Source organism: Mastigoproctus giganteus, chromosome 6 (genome assembly GCF_048544385.1).
Source record: "Mastigoproctus giganteus isolate SK-2022 chromosome 6, ASM4854438v1, whole genome shotgun sequence".
Classification (NCBI taxonomy): Eukaryota; Metazoa; Arthropoda; class Arachnida; order Uropygi; family Thelyphonidae; genus Mastigoproctus; species Mastigoproctus giganteus.
Genome location: NC_143580.1, coordinates 185,041,859 through 185,061,777, shown reverse-complemented (window position 1 = coordinate 185,061,777; position 19,919 = coordinate 185,041,859). Strand labels below are relative to the sequence as shown.

Here is a 19,919-nt window from a genome sequence, read left to right as displayed (position 1 = left end):
CTTGCTTTCTTGTATCATGTGCCTCAACTAATGCTAAGTCTCAGTGTTAGAAAAAAAGCATTTACCTTCTAATGCTTTAAATTAAATTCATATCTTCCCAAAATTAAAGCAAACTGTCTTTTAAAATTACATTAATAATTCAGTTTTGATGCTATTTTTAATCGTTATTCACTGTATTTTTTTTAAATTGCTATAAATATAAATAAAATATTTATATTTTTATTTATAACCAGTATAAACATACTGCTATATTATATTTATAATATTTATAGTGGTATCATTGATTGATTTAAGAACAAACTCTTCTACATACATGATACACATAGCCCTATATGTGGATATATTATATGAAGATATATTACTCTGCTTGGTGATGAAGAAATTAATATTAAATAATACTAACCTTGCCAGGCATATTTTTTACCATTCAGGTCAATTTTAAAGTCAATCGGATAAAAATCAATTATTGTAGATTCCTAGAGAAAGGAAGAAAACACATCAAATCAAGGTACTTTCTTTAATATTATAAATAAAAATGAAGAATAAAATATTTCTTAAAAATAGTGCAATAGCTTAGAATACCTGGTTTTTGATTCTAAAAAAATTTAAATAAACTTTTTATTTTTTTTCTTAAAATGGTTATTGGTAATTTTAGATTTTGTTTTTACATTCATCACGCAGCTGATAAAAACTCCCATGTACAGATTATTTCATGATCCTTACCCAGGAGTTTCTTAAGGTTTGGTCTAATTTCATCATTATCCTCTCCCACCCACTTTACTGACTTTATTTTTGCAGTAATATTGCTACCGTTAGCAATAGTACCTCACATTTATCAATGATAAAAATTGCCCGCTTGCCTAAATTTCTCTAGGTCTTATAGTAGCATAATCTGATTACTTCTATTTACCCTGCTAACCTCTGTGTCATCAGCAAACTTAGACATTCAACTTGTTAAGCCTTCATTGATGTTTTTAATAAATATCTGTTTATTTTTGTCAGAGAATTACGTGACCATTAACTTGTGACAACATACCCATTATGGCTAATGTCAGAAGGGTTTAACAGTAGATAACAAAATATATAAATAATAATATGAGTTGTATTTGCAGTCAACACACACACACACACACACACACACACACACACACACACACACACACACACACACACACACACACACACACACACACACACACACACACTAGAATAAAAGGCAGTTTTGGTGAAAGAAAGAGTGACGTAGCATGAGGGAAAGAGAAAGTGAATGGGAATGAGTGGAAGAGCAAATGTAATTGTCCGAAGGAACACAAAGTTAAAAATAACTTGCATTACTTTATATATACTAACTGTGTATCGGTCAGTAACTGTTATGCAATTTTGGCTTGCAAAAGATGAACTTCTCTTGAATTTTGATCAAGAAGTTGATTAAATTGAAGAGTGGTACAGAAGCAGATGCAAAAGATAGTTTGCATAAAAAAAAAGAAGTTAAAGGAATTTTTTTTACAATTTTCTGTGATTTTTTCCAAGTTTTATAAAAATTCTGATTTGATTTTTGAAATAATTTTATTCTGATATTGGGCAACCAAGTCAAAATAAAAACAATTAATACTTATATTTTTTAAAAGCAATTTTATGCAAAAAGTTTTCATTTTAATGAATTTTCAAAATTTCATGAAGAAACTTATTCTGCAGAGACTGCTGCTAGCAGAAAACTCAGGTCAGGCCCAGAAATGTTCAAGAAACTTGCTCTAGAAAAGGTTAACACCATGGGATAAACCATACATTTGTCTCGCACCATTTTCAAATTCAAGAATGACAATTTCTTTGCCAATTAATCTTCAGTGATCATAACTGTCTAGCTCCTGAAAGCTGGTATTTTAACCAACAGTACTGCATAAAATAATACGAGACAAAAAGAATTCTCATATGTAAATATGAATAGAAAAAAAAAATAAAAAAAAAATAAATAAAAAAAAAAAAAAATATATATATATATTTAGCTCCTTTTAAAGCTGCTAATTTTGGTAAAATTAGCAGCACTCATGATCTTGCATTTAGTAGCCTTAAATCTCAGTTGCAAATTTTCAAATATTTCTAACCAGTTCCAGTCAGTCTCCTACAGCATGTCTAGTTCTGATAATTATTTAACCTCCCACCTTCAAATCATCAACAAATTTAGGGATATAAAGTTGCAACATTAACTGAAAATAGAGAAAAACACAACACCGTGTGGCAAAAGTTGTCAAGATAAAAGCATAATTTTGTCTCATGAAATTTTGTCTTAAGATAGTTAACAAAATCATCATTAAAAACTACAAGAACTATCTGTATTTGTTACAATAAATGTAGATGATTCTAATAATTTCAGATGACAAACAAATGCCTTTTTTTTAATTTTTTAGATTTTATTTTTTTTATGTAAACCCCAAACACGAGAGGTATTAGAAATTATAGTACTTAGTACCGTGCTTGGGTTGGAGGTTGAGAAGACAAAAGAAGATATTGTTGACATTGGACTTAAACTTCTGTAGAATGTAATTTTCAGGAAATACGTACGAAAAAAGGTTGTTCCAGAAAATGGCAGTTGAATGAATAAACGAGGAAGATGAAAAGTTGGTTCTGTGGGTCTGAAGTTGGACAGTAAATGGATGTTGGCAGGTGGCTGCAAGTGTTCAAACTGTTTTGAAAGAGGAGCAGGAATTATAGAAGCCAATTCAAAAGAACAGTGCCCATAGAAGTATCTGTAGAAGAGGCATGCAGCAGAAACAGTACGTCTATGAGACAGCAAGTGAAGAGACTCTGTTAAAGATGGATCATTAATTAACCTAACTGCCCTCTTCTAAATGGAATCAAGAAGCCTGAGAGAGGTTTTGAGGGCAACACCCCATATTTGGAAACAATATTCCACGGTAGGGTGGATTTGTGATTTATACAGAGTGAGCAGCTGTTTGGAAGAAAAGTAACGCCGAGAGCGAAAGAGAAAACCAAGTTTTTTAGATGCAGAGGAAGCAATATTTGTAATATGCTTGTGCTTAGATCAGAAGTCAGGGTAATCCCCAAAAGAGATATATCATTTTGCCTAGAAATGGGAGTGTCCCTAAAGATAAGCTTAGGAGCAGAAGAATCCTTTTTGCGAGATATAAGACAAGGCTGAGTTTTAGAAGGGTTGAAATCAACTAAGTTGTTTTTGCCCCACTGGAGAATTACCTGAAGACCAGCATTTAAGGAATTGGTAACAGATTTTCGAGAAGTTGAAGCTGATTGAGCAGGACAAGGTTTCTCAAAATGGAAAGTGGAATGCAATGTGCTATCATCGGCAAAACTATGGATAGGATTTCAAGTCAATGGAAAAAGGTCATTAATATACAAGAGGAAAAGAGTGGGGGAAAGAACTGAACCTTGGGGGACACCGGCATTAGTGGAGAAGTTAGAAAACAGAGAGCCATCTACCATCACCCTCAGTGAGCAATCAGAGAGAAAACTGGATAACCAATTACAAAAAACAGTTGGCAAACCATAAGATGGAAGCTTGTTTAGAAGACCTTTATGCCAGACACGATGGAAAGCCTTTGAGATGCTAAGAGCAACTACTTGTGTTTCACTGAACCTTTCCAATGACTTAGTCCATAAATGGGCAACATAAGCTAGAATATCACCAGTGGATCGACACTGGCGGAATCCATACTGGCGATCGTTGATCAGGCGGAAGGTTTCTAGGTAGTTTAAGAGTTGGTGGTTAATTGATTTCTCCGTTACTTTAGAAAGAGTAGAAGTAATTGCAATGGACCGATAACTAAATGGGAGGTATTTGTCACCTTTCTGAGAACTGGCTGGATATGAGCAAATTTTCAAACAGAAAGAAAAACACCTTTGGAATAAGAAAATGAAAAAAGGCAACATAGAACAGGAGTAAGTTCAGGAGCAAAGGTTTTGAGAACAAGTGGAAAAATACCATCAGGACCTGGAGCTTTCTTAGCATCAAGATTCGTCAAAATCCTGACATCCTTTTGATGGAATACCACATGAGGCATTGAATGGAGCATGTTGGGAATGATGGGAGGTGTTTTACCAAGATTACCAAGATGGGAGGTGTTTTACCAATATATGAGTTGGAAGAAAAATGGGATGCTAACAGATCAGCTTTATCCTTGGCTGAAGTGACAACAGAACCATCTGGTTTGGACAGAGGTGGAAGCAGAGATGGGCAAAAGTTGCGGCCAATAGCTTTGGCAAGTGACCAGAATGCTCAGCTACCATTAGGGCAAGAAGCAAGTTTTCTACTCTTAGCCTGTTCAAACTCTAGTTTCGACTGATTAATAACTGCTTTACAATTGTTGCGAGCTTCGGTGTAGGCAGAAAATGAAATTGAAGAATTAAAAACAAGCCATTTATGATAGGCAATGTTCTTCTCTTGAACAGCCTTAGCACATTTATTGGAAAATGAAGGTTTAGATAAAGGATGAGATTTTAAAGTGGAGTGTGGAATAAAGGATTCCATTCCTACAAGAATAATTTCACTCACACGATCTGAGCAGGCATTGACATCAGAAGTTTTGAAACAGTAATCCGACCAAGGAAAAGAAATCTCGCAGGTCATCCCATTTTGCATTCTTGTAATGCCAAACACGAGGTTGGGAATAGCCACGATATAAAGGCTCCATTGGTGTTCTTTTTTTTTTTTTTTTTTTTAGGAGCATTAGCAACTAAGGCCATATTGCGCCGGGATATGCGGTGGTCATTCCCTGACCTCTCCGCATCCTCCATATTTGGTGGTGACGGGCTCGAACCCCGGTCTAATCAAGAAGCGTGTGCTACGCACTGCTGCTCCTTCCCACCTGGCTACGGAGGTGCCTGGCTCCATTGGAGAAGAGACAATCACCAAGTTCTGATCTGAAGTACCTAAAAGACCTATCACTTCGACTGTGTAAAAAGATCAAGCGAGTTGGCTGTATGATTAGGATTGTCCGGCATTCTTGTAGGTAAATGAACAATGTGTGTAAGGTAATTAGTAATTGCAAAAACCTCAGCATCTCGACCAGCTGGGTCGGTGTGACTAGAAAACGGAAGCCAGCTGGAGTTGTGAACATTAAAATCATCAATGAAAATTACCTCACTGTTAGGAAAGTTGGACTGGAGAAAGTCAATTTGCAAAGAGAGAAAGTCAAGGAGCTCCAAGTGATTAGTGGAGCTGGGAGAATGGTGGTGATAACAGATAAATTTGACACGATCAGGTAGAGAGATTTTAAGCCAGAGAAGAAAGAAAAGAGGAGATTCCAAATTCCAAGTTTCTGACAGGGAATATCGGAATGGGACATATGCAAAAAGAATGAGGCGAAAAGAATCATACAGTGAATAATCTGGGCAACTGAAATGAGCAGTAGTTGAATCAACCGATAACTGAGATTCTGTCAGAAAATGTACATGGGGTTTGGCAGACTGCAAGTAGAAATGGACATGGTTGAGATTAGAATTGAGACCAAATGAATTAGGAAGTGATTGGGAGGTTTAGATCTTTTCACAGATAAGCTTGCTCTATTAGTTTGACAATTCATGGTGTACTCAATGGTAAGAAAAAATGAAAATTTTGGATAGGGTGTACACATGGTAAGAATATACCCAGATCCTTGGCATAACGTGGCCTCGACAATGCTTCCCCCCCATACACACTACCTGGACTCCCTCCAGTCACTATCTGGCAGAGTAGAGGTAACAAGGTTATACACTAGCTGATCCGGAAACCTTCTAGAGAGGTACCAATAGGTTCGGTCTGGTGTACTAACTAGTGGCTGGCCTGCGAACACCGTTTTAGAGCTGTACCCTCAAAATGGAAGGAATATTGGATCTCGCCAGAATGTTCATCATAACCTCAAAAGTCATCAATCATACTGCATGATGGAAGAGATGGGGAAGGGTTGACCGGAACTTAGCTCTAGAGACTAAACATGGGTCCCACCACTTCAAGCCTCCAATAAGGAAAGTGGTGGTATTGCATCAGTTGATGAGAGTCATCTACCACCTAGTACTGCCTGGTAACATAGAGGGACGGCATTCCTCCATGTGGTGTGGGCGCCACACCTCGACCCCTGCTTACATTGGTTCACACCTGGGCGGTCACCCACCATATACTTGTGCATGGAGGTTATACTCAGGATTACTAACAGTCCCACCATCGTGAATGTGCGAGCAGAGGATTTGGCTATCACAGACCATCCGGACTTTGCCGTAATTGGGTCCACTTTACTTTGAGTGTCACCCGAATATCAGTTCCACCAGCGTTTTTGACTCCCAGGTAGCAAGTACAGCTTGTCTGGCATATCTGAGAGAATGTCTGTGGCAACCTCAAGGACTGAGTTTTATAGTATGATTTGAACATGAAATGTTTTACTATGCACCATCATAAATATATTCCAAGCAATATTATTCATTTTAATTATTCAATTACATAGGTCACTAAAATAAAAAGCATACCGGATCATCCATTAAATCACCCCATGGTTTTGGTAGATGTGACTTACTGGCAGCAGGAAACACTCCCATCAGTTGTTCGAGAGGATTAAACTAAGGGAAAGAGAGAAACAGTTATAAAAATTATCAGATATTATTAATAATTTTAGTCTTAATTTGAAAAGTAATTATTTAAAAAAAATTCTTTGAAAAAAAAAAAAAAAACGAAGCATCAAGGTCACAGAATGCATTAATTATGAAATTTTCCAGTTACAAATAAAAGATATTAAGTGGTTTCTTATAAGGTCTGTGATTTGTAATAGAACTCTAATCCTGTTTCACTTCTTCCAATCTGACACTGATGGCTATATAGTACACAGAGATTTATTATAAATCCCTACATTGGTTAACTTTTCAACTCAAGTGATTTATAATTTATAATTAGTTCTGTTTCACATACTTGATAGATGGATTGTTGTGATTTTTATACAATTATTTGGTTGTTAATTTTATGAAGCATTTATTCTCTCCCATTAAAAATAACTACACTGCCTGTCTAACACTAATGGATTTCTGTAATTATAGGTACTGTTACCCATTATGCAGTGCACTATTTGAATTTGTATTAGTTAACACTAAATATAATTACAATTTAAAATTTTATTCTGAATATTTATCTGAATTTTTATATGGGAACAGCATGCCAGGTTTTCCAACAGAATGAAATATACTGTTGTTTTATATACAATAAAGACATGTATACATGAAGACTACTGCATCTCCTTATTAAACATAACTACAGAACTTCTAATGGGAGAACTAAAAAAGTGCATTACTAACAGTCATTCAAGTTAACTGAATACACAGTAAGAAAACTTCTGTGTGAGTTAAAAAAAGTTCATTAATTTAGGTCTAAACATAAATGGCAAAAAATTTCTATGTGCAACATCAGAGATGTATCAAAAAAGTAACAACAAAGAACTACAGGCAGCCCCTAAATATGTAGTCTGTTAGTTCCTCCCCAACGCTATTCTCTCACCACAGTGTCAATTACTTTGAAAATGAGATTGTAATGTGTGGTGTTGCATAAATGTCCCCATTTCTGTTCCTTAAATGTTTTGTTTAGATCTCTAATTGAATTTTTTTTTAAAATTCATGCAGCAAAGTGATTGTCTTACTTAATATGATAACTACTGTTAAAAGAGAAGTGCGCTCTCTCTCTCTCTCTCTCTCATGGATGGGACAGGAAAAACAAATGTAAAGTTACACATAAAACTTACTTAAAGATTAAATGCACAAGGCATAATATGATATGGGTTTAAATTAACTATATAATATCGGTGTAGATAAACCATAGTTTACCCATAAATTAAACTACTCATGTAGTGTGAAAGACATCGTTTTTAATTGTATTTCATATTGTGGCTACCTTCACAATGAGATACCAGATATTGCACTACTTCGAATAAGTAATGCTTCTCTAGTAGAGAAGACTAATGTCATTTTTTCTCAGTGGATACCACCACCACCACCCCAGGCACCATTTTAAAGCTGCTAGCCTATCATCGGTGGGTGGGCAGGTACCCAGATAATGCAAACATGCCATCACAGTTGTGAAGTGGTTCCACAATATGAGAGATGCCAAATGGTGTACAGAATGATACAATATTTAAAGATTAAATGCACAAGGCATAATATGATATGGGTTTAAATTAACTGTAGTTACCTTAGTTACCCATAAATTAAACTATTTATGTAGTGTGGAAGGCATCGTTTTTAATTGTATCTCATATCGTGGCTGCCTTCACAACTAGATACCAGGTATCGCACTACTCCAAATAATTAATGTTTCTCTAGTAGAGAAGACTAATGTTATTTATTCTCAGTGGATACCACTACCCAGATGGCACCGTTTCAAAGCTGTTGGCCTATCATCGGTGGGTGGGAAAGTACCTAGATGTATCATTCTGTACACCATTTGGCATCTCTCATATTGTGGAACCAATTCACAACTGTGAGGGCATGCTTGCATTATCTGGGTTCCTGGCCACTCACTGATGATAGGCCAACAACTTTGAAACGGTGCCATCTCACTGTGAAGGTAGCCACAATATGAGATACGTACAATTAAAAACAATGCCTTTCCCACTACATAAGTAGTTTAATTTATGGGTAAACTATGGTGTTTTACTTCACACAAAATGTAAAAATGTAGAATTAATAATTGAGAGAGAGAGAGAGAGAGAGAGAGAGAATTTTGTCTAACTTCTTATACTGAGTTGGTAACTGGCAGTATGTAAATGGATTCATTTTTGGAGACAGGATAAGATGCTAATATCTCAGAAACTTTTCAAATGTGAGAAATCACTATATAACAACATAAGCCAGTGATATCTCTTTATTCAAAACTAATTAGAAAGAACAGAAAAAAAATTGGGAATATAGCATTTCCAAGCCAGAATTTGAGGCTAAATTTAATCCGTATTTGAGAATTTTCTGATTACTTAATGCAATTAACAAAGTGAATTCAAAAGAAATATGAAAAAATAATTTGAACATTTTACATCGTCATGCTAGAAATCAGAACAACTGCCATACAAAATGCCAGAAATAAGAACATTTTTACTCTGGCACCATTTGCTAACTAACTTTGCCCACATCTTACTTTTCAGAATTCCCTTATTTCAGTTAACTGAATAAACAAGCAATTTTAGATTTCTGCTCAAAATGGCAACGTCAAACCAAGCATGCAGATTACAACGACTTGCCAGCATTTGTTTCAAAAGAATTTCGATTTTATTCATAACTGTGACCTTTTCAAGTGCACTTTTAAAACTACTATTAACTACTTCAATACTATCATTACTTGAAACTGATTTTTTGTACTGTTTTAGAGTAAATAATCCAAAATATACATCAAAGAATAGCAATTATATAACAATGCCAAGTTTCAGCTGGTGTTTATGTACTACAGCACAAATACCAATAACTGAAATAACTTCATAAACTACCACCAAATTTTGGATTTTAGGGATAACATTATGATTTTTTCCCCTTTATTTTATTTAAAACATGATAGTGTTTTTGAGTTCCAACAAAAATAAATTTTCCTTGAAACTAAGTTTTTGGTTACTTATCGTTGAAAAACTTTCACTTTTGGAAAGTAGGAGACAACACAAAAAAAACAAGAAAGAATCCAACTTTTTAAATCCAAACTTAAATGAAATTAAATTCCCCTGACAACACATGCTTCTATTTAAGGTAGTTACAGGCACCTCCGTAGCCAGGTGGGCAGGAGCAGCAGTGCGTATCACATGCTTCTTGATTAGACTGGGGTTCAAAACCGCGACCACCAAATATGGAGGATGCGGAAAGGTCAGGGAATGACCACCGCATATCCCGGTAGCAATATGGCCTTAGTTGCTAATGCTCCTAAAAACCAAACAACAACAAGATAGTTACAGGACTGTTTACTAGTATTATTATGCTTTCAGACACTAGTGCACCTAGGATTTTTCTGTCTGTGAATTTATGTTTGATTTGTTCATTAGATACCATCCACCGATAACGACTGCTTTAAGGTAGGTACAGTTTGCAGACTTTGCCCTCTTCAGAAATGTTCACCCAATTTTTTTTTTTTTTTTTTTTAATGATGGTTTAGCAGTCTAGAGTTGGTTGCAAGGCTACTGTTATAAACAAGAGTATTTACTAAGTTTCATCAGAAAGAGAAGTGTAAAATGAGCCCTCCCTCATTAGCTGAATATTCTCTAATGTAGAGCACTACTATGTAGTTGAGAATAAGGGCAGAAACACACTATTATCACGTCACGTGAATCTTGTCAAATCCCTGTCACAGAGTAGTACTCTGTGGTTCCTGTTTAGTGTAAACTGCAAAGTCGGTCGGAGAAGAAGCCTCGTCACTGTAACGTACGGTGGCGACATTAAAAATTTGATTTCGAGGTACTCATGCTTATGTTTGGGGTATTCATTCCTCGTTTAGGGGTACTCGCATTATATCTTAAGAAAACCGAACAATTTTAATAACAACCATTTTATTTCTATATTTTGTTGATTTTTACAAGTTGGTGGAATGCAAAATTAGTCAAATTTAAATAAAATTAACCAAATTATAGCCTGCGCTCTAATTTGTTTCATTTGGAAAATTTTAATGCAAAAGTTATAAACATTAAAGGATACTTTTATAAATATTAACATCAAATGTTTTACGTAATTGTTTACAATACACATTCAATAAACCCGATTTATTTTATCAAAAAGAAAATATTTACCTAGCAATACTTTTCATTTGAGCGAATTTTCTTTAACAGTTTTTTCTTTAACCAATCACAATATATCAAGCAAAATTCTTTGCATGACATATTGTGATTGGTTTTCTGCAACAGTTCTCCTTCAACATTATTTCTATCCTTTTCCCATGCATTAAACATTGAGCTAAATACTCCCTCACTCATTGCATTTGAGTGAGGCAACGCAAAAACAAAATTAATATTTTTTTCTGTATTACGTACTTCGTAGGCATTTAAAATTTTTATCCAAACATCTGTGGTATTTTTGAGGTCTTTTGTCTCAATATTTCTAAAGAATGACTTCAACAGAACATATTCTTCATACAGCAAATCGATATTGATATTGTGAATTTTAAATAAAAAAAGTTGTTGCCTGAGCCTTAAACCATTACAACGAAATAAAAAAGAAGTCAAGTGGAATGTAAAAGGTTACAAAGTAAGCATAATATAAATATTCTGTAACCTCCCTTTGTAAATAGGATAGATGTTGTTTTTTGAGTCTTTAAGGGTGCATTTCAACAACAACTTTATCGTCAGTTAATTCTTTCTTGCTAAATATGCATCTCAACAGGGTGTTTTATGATTTATGCTTTTTTCAAATGTTAAAAAAGAGATATCTTGGAAATTTTATTATACTTCCAAAAGGGGTACGTCTGGCAATCTGTAACATTGTATATGTGTCATCTCTTTGAGGAAAGCTGAAGCGAAATGAATTGCCACAGATCAACCTCCTCTTCAGATTTTGAAGAAGATTTAGAAAAGGCATGCACTTTTCTTATAGCTGAGAAAACAAAAGAGTACGCAACGGAGATACACAACATCAACTGGAAGAAAACAGAAAAGGGCGAATTCCATCATTTACTGCAGGACTTAGAAGAAGATGAAAATCATTTCAAGATGTACTCACGGATGAATGAAGAAGAATTTAATTTCTGTATTAAGGATGACATTCAAGGGCAAAATATGCAATTTCGAAATTCAATCAGCGCTAAGGAAAAATTAGTTGTATGTTTAAGGAAAGTTAAAATACTGCAAGTTTAATTTTAAATAAGGACTTATTCGGTCAAAATACGAAACGAAAATTTAATAATACATTAAAATACATTAAAAATTTAAATTTTTAATGAAATTTAATAACAAAAAACTACTTCTCAACCCTAAAAATTGAACTTGTAGCAAATTGTTGAGTTGTGCAAATTGAAATGATTGGCTTGTTCATCCACTCAATTTGTAATTCTGTTGGTCTATTTTCCTCCTTTGGCCAATTTTGAGCGTTCCTGTGACTGGACATTTGCGGTGAGTATGCCAAGTAGCTGGTCGAAGTGGAGGGTGCTTCGGAAAGGCATAGGAGCAACGTCCTTGAAGTTATTTGTTTTCTGATATTCTTACTTGTGCACTGAAAACAGATTATTTACTTCTAATTTAATTTTCTATTAGCATTTCCTCCCTTTTCCTCTTGTCGTGTGGTCACGCCTAACGAAATTTCTGTTCGAACAGAAAAATCTGACTTCCTGACAATGTCATTCGGCCTTGAAGCTGACGTGTTATCTTGTGAATACAGCCAATGAAAACAGTGCTCTCCGAGCAATAAAATAATGCTCCTCACATTTGACGTTAGATATGTATAGGGGTGAAGTCTCGTGAAGTGATAATAGTGTGTTTCTGCCCTAATTGTCCTCGACTCTGTCACAGACATTCTCTCAGGTATGTCAAGCTGGGCTTGCCACCTGGGAGTCTAAAATGCTGACAGAACTGATATTCAGATGACATTCAAGTCAAGTGTATCTAATTTCAGCAAAGTCCGGTCAATATGTGACATCCAAATCTTCTGCTTGCACCTTATCAATGGAGGGACTGTTAGTAACCCCAGGTATAACCTCCACGTACAAGTCCTGAAATATGGCACCTAGTATATACTGGAGGTGACAACCCAGATGTAAACCAATGTATACAGGAGTAGAGTTGTGGCGACCACTCCATGCAGATGAATGCTACCCCTCTGTATTACCAGAGAATACCATCATCAATTGATTCGACCACTGCTAATCTCGGCTGTCTGAATTATTCCATGTACAATTCCTTTCGCAGACTTGGTAAGCTGGAATCTCCTCTTTTCGATCTTCTCTGGCTTATAATTTCTCTACCACATTAATCTGTTGCCTCTATCATTCTCCCAACTCTACTAATCACTTAGAACTCTTTTTTGACTTCCTCTCGTTGAAACTTGACTTTCCCCAGTCCAACTTTTCTAACAATTGTAAAGCAGTAACAATTGTTATTCAGTACAAAATAGATTTTGAACAGGCTAAGAGTAGAAAAATTTGCTTCCTGTCAAATATGGTAGTTGAACATTCTGGTTTCTTGTCAGAGCTATCGGCCGCAATTTTTGCCCATTCTGTTCTCACTTCTGTCAAAACCACATGGCTCTATTGTCACTGCAGCCAAAGACAGAGTTGACTGCTAGCATACTATTTTTCTTCCAAATCGTGTACTGATGATCTTGGAAAACCACCTCCCACCATTTCCAGTATACTTCATTCAATGCCTGATGTGGTCTTTCGTCAGAAGGATTTTGATGAATCTTGATGCTAGGAAAGCTCCAGGTCCTGATGGTATTTTTCCACTTGTTCTCAAAACCTGTGCTCCTGAACTTACTCCTGTTCTGTGTTGCCTTTGTTCACTTTCTTATTCCAAAGGTGTTTTTCCTTCTGCGTGAAAATTTGCTCATATCCAGCCAGTTCCTAAAAGGATGACAAATTCCTCCCATCCAATCATCATCTCATTGGACTTACTTCTACTCTTTCTAAAGTAATGGAGAAATCAATTAACTGCCAAATCTTAAACTATCTAGAAACCTTCCATCTGAACAATGATTGCCAGTATGGATTTTGTCGGTGTCAATCCGCTAGCAATATACTGGCTTATGTTACCCATCTAAGGAAAATCAATGGAAAAGTTTGGAGAAACTCTAGCATTTGCCCTTGATTTTTCAAATGCTTTTGATCATGTTTGACATAAAGGTCATCTAAATAAGCTTCCATCTTATGGTTTGCCAGCTGTTTTTTTGTAATTGGGTATCCAGTTTTCTCTCTGACCATTCACTGCAGGTGATGGTAGATGGCTCTGTTTTCTAACTTCTTCACCAATGTAGGTTCCCCAAAATTCCGTTCTTTCTCTCATTATTTTCCTTTGGTATATTAATGATCTTCTTCCACTGACCAGAAATCCTATCCAGTTTTGCCGATGATAGCACACTGCATTCCACCTTCCAGTTTGAGAAACCTTGCTCTGCTCAAACAGCTTCAACTTCTCTTCTTAAATGCTGCTCTCCAGGTAATTCTCTGGTGGGGCAAAGATAACTTAGTTGATTTCAATCCTTCTAAAACTCGGTCCTGTCTTATATCTCACAAAAAGGATTCTTCTGCTCCTATGCTTATCTTTGATGATACTAATTTTTAGACAAGATCAAATATCTCTGTTAGGATTTACCTTTACTTTAATCTCTAGATTAAAGACATTACAAATATTACTTCATCTACATCTAAAAAAGTTGATTTTCTCTTTTGCTCTCGGCATTATTTTTCTTTCAAATAGCTGTTCACTGTGTACAAACTGCAAATCTGCCCTTCCATGGAATACTATTTCCACATCTGGAGCGGTACCCCACAAAACCTTGCTTAGGCTTCTAGATTCCATTCAAAGGAGGGCAGTGTTTGCTTAATTAATGACTCATCTCTAACAAAGTCTCTCAAATCTGCTCATAGACTTTCTGTTTCTGGTGCATGCCTTTTCTATATATACTTCCATGGCCACTATCCTTCTAAATTGGCTTCTGTAATTCCTGCTCTCTCTTCCAAACCAGTCTGAACGTGTGCTGCAACCAGTCAATATCCTTTTGCTGTCCAACTTCAAACTCACAGAACCAACTTTTCTTCTTCCTCATTTATTCATTCAACTTTTTTTTTCTGGAACAGCCTCCCTTCATACATATTTCTTTAAAATTACAATCTACAGAAATTTAAGTCTAATGTCAACAAGCATCTTGTTTTATCATCTCAACCTTCAACCCATGCATGGTACTAAGTAATATAAGTTCTAATGACTCTCGTGCTTAGGGTTCTTCCAAAATAATAATGAATAAAGAAATGTGAAAATTCCAAGCATGTTATTTTATTATATTTCTACTTTCCTTCTACACTTAGTTCCCAAACGAAGGACTAGTGCACATCAATTTTTTTTTTCTTTCATAATAGTTTCTGACATGTTATCATAATAAAATTGATAGAGCTGACACTGCAAGACTTCTATTGCTTCACTACATGTAAATATGAGTGAATGCTATGCTGCATTCATATACCACAATTTTCCAATACCAGAATGAATGTGACAGAAGTCTTTGATTTTCCGGATCATATAGCTCAATATTTCTCAACCTTTTTTGAAAAGCAGAACACTAAATCTGTACATTTCTGTTAATTTTCAGCACAACAAAACCTTTTTTTCCCATGACTAAAAACAATGCAATTCAAATTAATTCCATCATGAGAATTTGTTCATTCTATAGATATTTAGTATATTTTTATTTAGAAGTGAATCAAAATATTAAAATGTAGTTAGGTGCTAATTTTTGGTTTAGTATTTTGCGGAATATAGGTAGAAAAACACGAACCCATTAGACTGAATCTGTCCAGTGCAGTACCCACAAACTGGCAATCACTGAAAAACTGCACACACACGCACACTTATTTCTGGTAAAGAGTTAATGTGCATTCTTTTTAAGTTGGCACCTCCCAAATTCTTAGAAATACAATAAACTTGCATCATCGTGGGAGTTTACTGTTTTACTGATTATATTCAGGTTTGCTATTTAGGGTTGACTCCTTTGAAAGGGAACCAGCACTAAATAGCACTAAGTGAGAAAATGTTATAAGTGGGAGTGTTATAATGGGAGTTTACTGTGTACAAAAGGCACCTAACCAACCAAAAAATGTGGAAAGTATTGTATTAGACTGTTGAAATGAAATAACCAACTACCCGTTTCTTTAATTTCTGTTCTGTTAAGTTTATCAACTCAGGAGAAATGAGGCAAACCACTGTAGGTGTAAGCACTATCCCACCCACTTACTATTCTAATATAAATATGCTACGAAGATTAAAAATGAATAGTTTACAGTGAATCTAAAAAAAAAAAATTGCTTTAAATTTATATTTTAACCTTCTTTTCAAAGATTAAAAAAACATTCCTGCACAAAATCAATTCTTACTTTACTGAACACACTTAAAAAAAACTGTATTCAAGGTTTTGCAGCATAATAATTCTATATACTTACTGGTTTAGTCCCCTTCTCAAAGTCAATTGATAAGTCACCAATGTTCACAAAATCAGAAGCAAATGGTGCATAATGATAAGGAAAAAACCATTTCCAGGTTGCACATCCCTGTAAACATAAATGTGATAAATAAACTTTTGATATAAACCAGATAATGGAAAATAATATGAAGAGTTTACATCCATAAAATAAATTATTACATAAATTACAAGAATTAACATTAATTAAAGCCATCTTTTAAACAAAATACATCTGACTAGTATCACTGAAATATAAGTGTGCACAGCTGTTAACAGTGGACATTGTAATCAGGGAAACTCACTCCTTGGTCTCCTGGCCTTTTAACAATGGTTAAAATGTCATTTCTATTCTCACAGAAATCATCCAAAAACACATGCACACAAACGCTTCAACTGTCCCCAAAATGCTTAAAGCTGAGTGTGACTCAATGATTCATATGTTGTTTGATAAAAGTTCATTGGAAGGATGTGCCTTGGCATTACCTAACAATCAAAATGTCTTAAATGTTTCCATTTGCCTTTAATTTTACATTTAGAAACTATGATATTATTTAGTGCAATTGAATCACTACATAGCTGAATTTTGAAATAAACTGAAGTTTTTTTTTTTTTTATGAAAACCCCGAACACGAGAGGTATTAGAACCTAGAACCTATAGTACTTAGTACCATGCTTTGGTTGCACGTTGAGAAGACAAAAGAAGATATTTGTTGACATCAGACTAAGTTCTGTAGACTGTAATTTTCAGGAGATATGTACGAAGGAAGGTTGTTCCAGAAAACTGCAGTTGAATAAACGACGTGAGAGAGAGAGAGAGAGAGAGAGAGAGAGAGAGAGAGAGAGAGAGAGCAGTATAGAAGCCAATTCAGAAGAACAGTGTGCCGATGGAAGTATCTGTAGAAAAGGCAAGCAGCAGAAACACTATGTCTATGAGATGGCAAGTGGAGAGACGCTGTTAGAGATGAGTCATTATTAACCTAACTGCCCTCTTCTAAATGGAATCAAGAAGCCTGAGTGGGGTTTTGGGGGCACCACCCCAGACGTGGAAACAATATTCCATGGCAGGGCGAATTTGCGACTTATACAGAGTGAGCAGCTGTTTGGAAGAAAAGTACCGTCGAGAGCGAAAGAGAAAACCAGTTTTTTAGATGCAGAGGAAGCAATATTTGTAATGTGCTTGTGCCAAGAGAGATTAGAAGTCAGGGTAATCCCCAAAAGAGATATATCATTTTGCCTAGAAATCGGAGTGTCACCAAAGATAAGCATAGGAGCAGAAGAATCCTTTTTGTGAGATAAAAGACAAGACTGAGTTTTACAAGAGTATTGAAATCAACTAACTTGTGTTTGCCTCACTGGAGAATTTTTTTTTTTTTTTTTTTATGTAAACCCCAAACATGAGAGGTGTTAGAACCTATAGTACTTAGTACCATGCTTGGGTTGGAGGTTGAGAAGATGAAAGAAGATATTTGTTGACATTGGACTTGAACTTCTGTAGACTGTAATTTTCAGGAAATACGTATGAAGGAAGGTTGTTCCAGAAAACAGCAGCTGAATGAATAAACAAGATGAAAAGTTGGTTCTGTGAGTCTGAAGTTGAACAGTAAATGGATGTTGACTGGTGGCGGAACGTGTTCGGATTGTTTTGAAAGAGAGAGCGGGAATTATAGAAGCCAATTCAAAAGAACAGTGCCCATGGAAGTATCTGTAGAAGAGGCATGCAGCAGAAACAGTACATCTACGAGACAGCAAGTGGAGAAACTCTGTTACAGAAGAGTCATTAATTAACCTAACTGCTCTCTTCTGAATGGAATCAAGAAGCCTGAGAGAGGTTTTGGGAGCACCACCCAGATGTGGGAACGATATTCCATGGCAGGGTGGATTTGTGATTTATACAGAGTGAGCAGCTGTTTGGAAGAAAAGTAACGCCGAGAGCGAAAGAGAAAACCAAGTTTTTTAGATGCAGAAGAAGCGATATTTGTAATGTGCTTGTGCCAAGAGAGAGAGATTAGAAGTCAGGGTAATCCACAAAAGAGATATATCGTTTTGCCTAGAAATCGGAATGTCACTAAAGATAAGCATAGGAGCAGAAGAATCCTTTTTTGCAAGATATAAGACAAGACTGAGTTTTAGAAGGGTTGAAATCAACTAAGTTGTCTTTGCCCCACTGGAGAATTACCTGAAGATTGGCATTTAAGGAATTGGTAGCAGATTTTCAGGAAGTTGAAGCTGATTGAGCAGAACAAGGTTTCTCAAAATGGAAAGTGGAATGCAATGTGCTCTCATTGGCAAAACTATGGATAGGATTTCCAGTCAATGGAAGAAGGTCATTAATATACAAGAGGAAAAGAGTGGGGGAAAGAACTGAACCTTGGAGGACACTGGCATTAGTGGAAAAGTTAGAAGACAGAGAGCCATCTACCATCACCCTCAGTGAGCGATCAGAGAGAAAACTGGATAACCAGTTACTAAAAACAGTTGGCAAGCCATAAGATGGAAGCTTGTTTAGAAGACCTTTATGCCAAACACGATCGAAGGCGTTTGAGATGTGAAGAGCAACTACTTGTGTTTCACCGAACCTTTCCATTGAATTAGTCCATAAATTGGTAACATATACCAGAATATCAACAGTGGATCGACACTGACGGAACCATACTGGTGATCTTTGATCAGATGGAAGGTTTCTAGGTAGTTTAAGAGTTGGTGGTTAATTGATTTCTCCATTACTTTAGAAAGAGCAGAAGTAATTGCAATGGGACAATAATTGGATGGGAGGGATTTGTCACCCTTTTCAGGAACTGGCTGGATACGAGCAAATTTCCAAGCAGAAGGAAAAATACCTTTGGAATAAGAAAGAGAAAAAAAAGGCAGCAAAGAACAGGAGTAAGTTCAGGAGCATAGTTTTGAGAAAAAGTGGAGAAATACCATCAGCACCCGGACCTTTCTTAGCATCAAGATTTGTCAAAATCCTTATGACATCCTTTTGATGGACGACCACATGAGGCATTGAATGGAGCATGTTGGGAATGGTGGGAGATGTTTTACCAAGATCATTAATACAGGAGTTGGAAGAAAAATAGGATGCTAGCAGGTCAGCTTTATCCTTGGCTGAAGTGACAACAGTTATGAATTTGACACAATGAGGTAGAGAGATTTTAAGCCAGAGAAGATCGAAAAGAGGAGATTCCAAATTACTATGTCTCTGACAGGGAATATCGGAATGGGACATATGCACAAGTACCATCTTTGAGGCGAAAAGAATCATACAGTGAATAATTTGGGCAACTGAAATGAGCAGTTGCCCAAACAATTTGTTCATTGATGGATGCATTATCTGTAAAGTGGAAGTAACCTTTAAAAATGTAAATATGTGTTGGTACTCCCCAGAGAGCTCACATGTGAAAAATATAGAGCAGCAATACTCAAAGTGTGGTCTGCAGACCGGTGTCGGTCCATGAACTGTTTGTTATCGGTCTGTGACAAATTGGAAATAAAAGGAACTGGTCCTTCACCACAGATAGTTTAAGAACCACTGATATAGAGTGCTGTGTTTAACCTGGAAAGGGTTAAACATAGCACTGCAATTAGAACTGCTTATGCAGCAAAGTAACTGATAAAAGTAGTTTATGATACCTTGTCATAAACTGCCAGTCCACAAAACACTGAGTATTCTGTGGATTGGCAACTCACCTAATATTTTTATCCTTGTTCTTGCATGAATATTGCAGGGACTTTAGTTTTATCCTTAAATGCTAAATAAATTTAATTATTTCCTTGATGTCAGCAAGGCTGTTATTCCAGTTGAGTTGACCCTTCTA

At 35.8% G+C, this 19,919-nt stretch overlaps 1 protein-coding gene across 2 annotated transcripts in view; it reads right to left on the bottom strand.

Moving 5' to 3' along the window:
• The window catches only part of Rat1 (5'-3' exoribonuclease 2 Rat1), a 458,579-nt gene that overhangs the window by 137,292 nt on the left and 301,368 nt on the right, over positions 1-19,919 (bottom strand). For both annotated transcript variants that reach the window (XM_090376618.1, XM_090376619.1), the window contains exons 22-24: positions 16,085-16,192; positions 6,472-6,561; positions 404-476 (exon numbers count right to left, since the gene is read on the bottom strand). In XM_090376618.1, the coding sequence (XP_090232744.1) occupies positions 404-476; positions 6,472-6,561; positions 16,085-16,192 (271 nt within the window). The remainder of the gene's footprint in view (positions 1-403; positions 477-6,471; positions 6,562-16,084; positions 16,193-19,919) is intronic.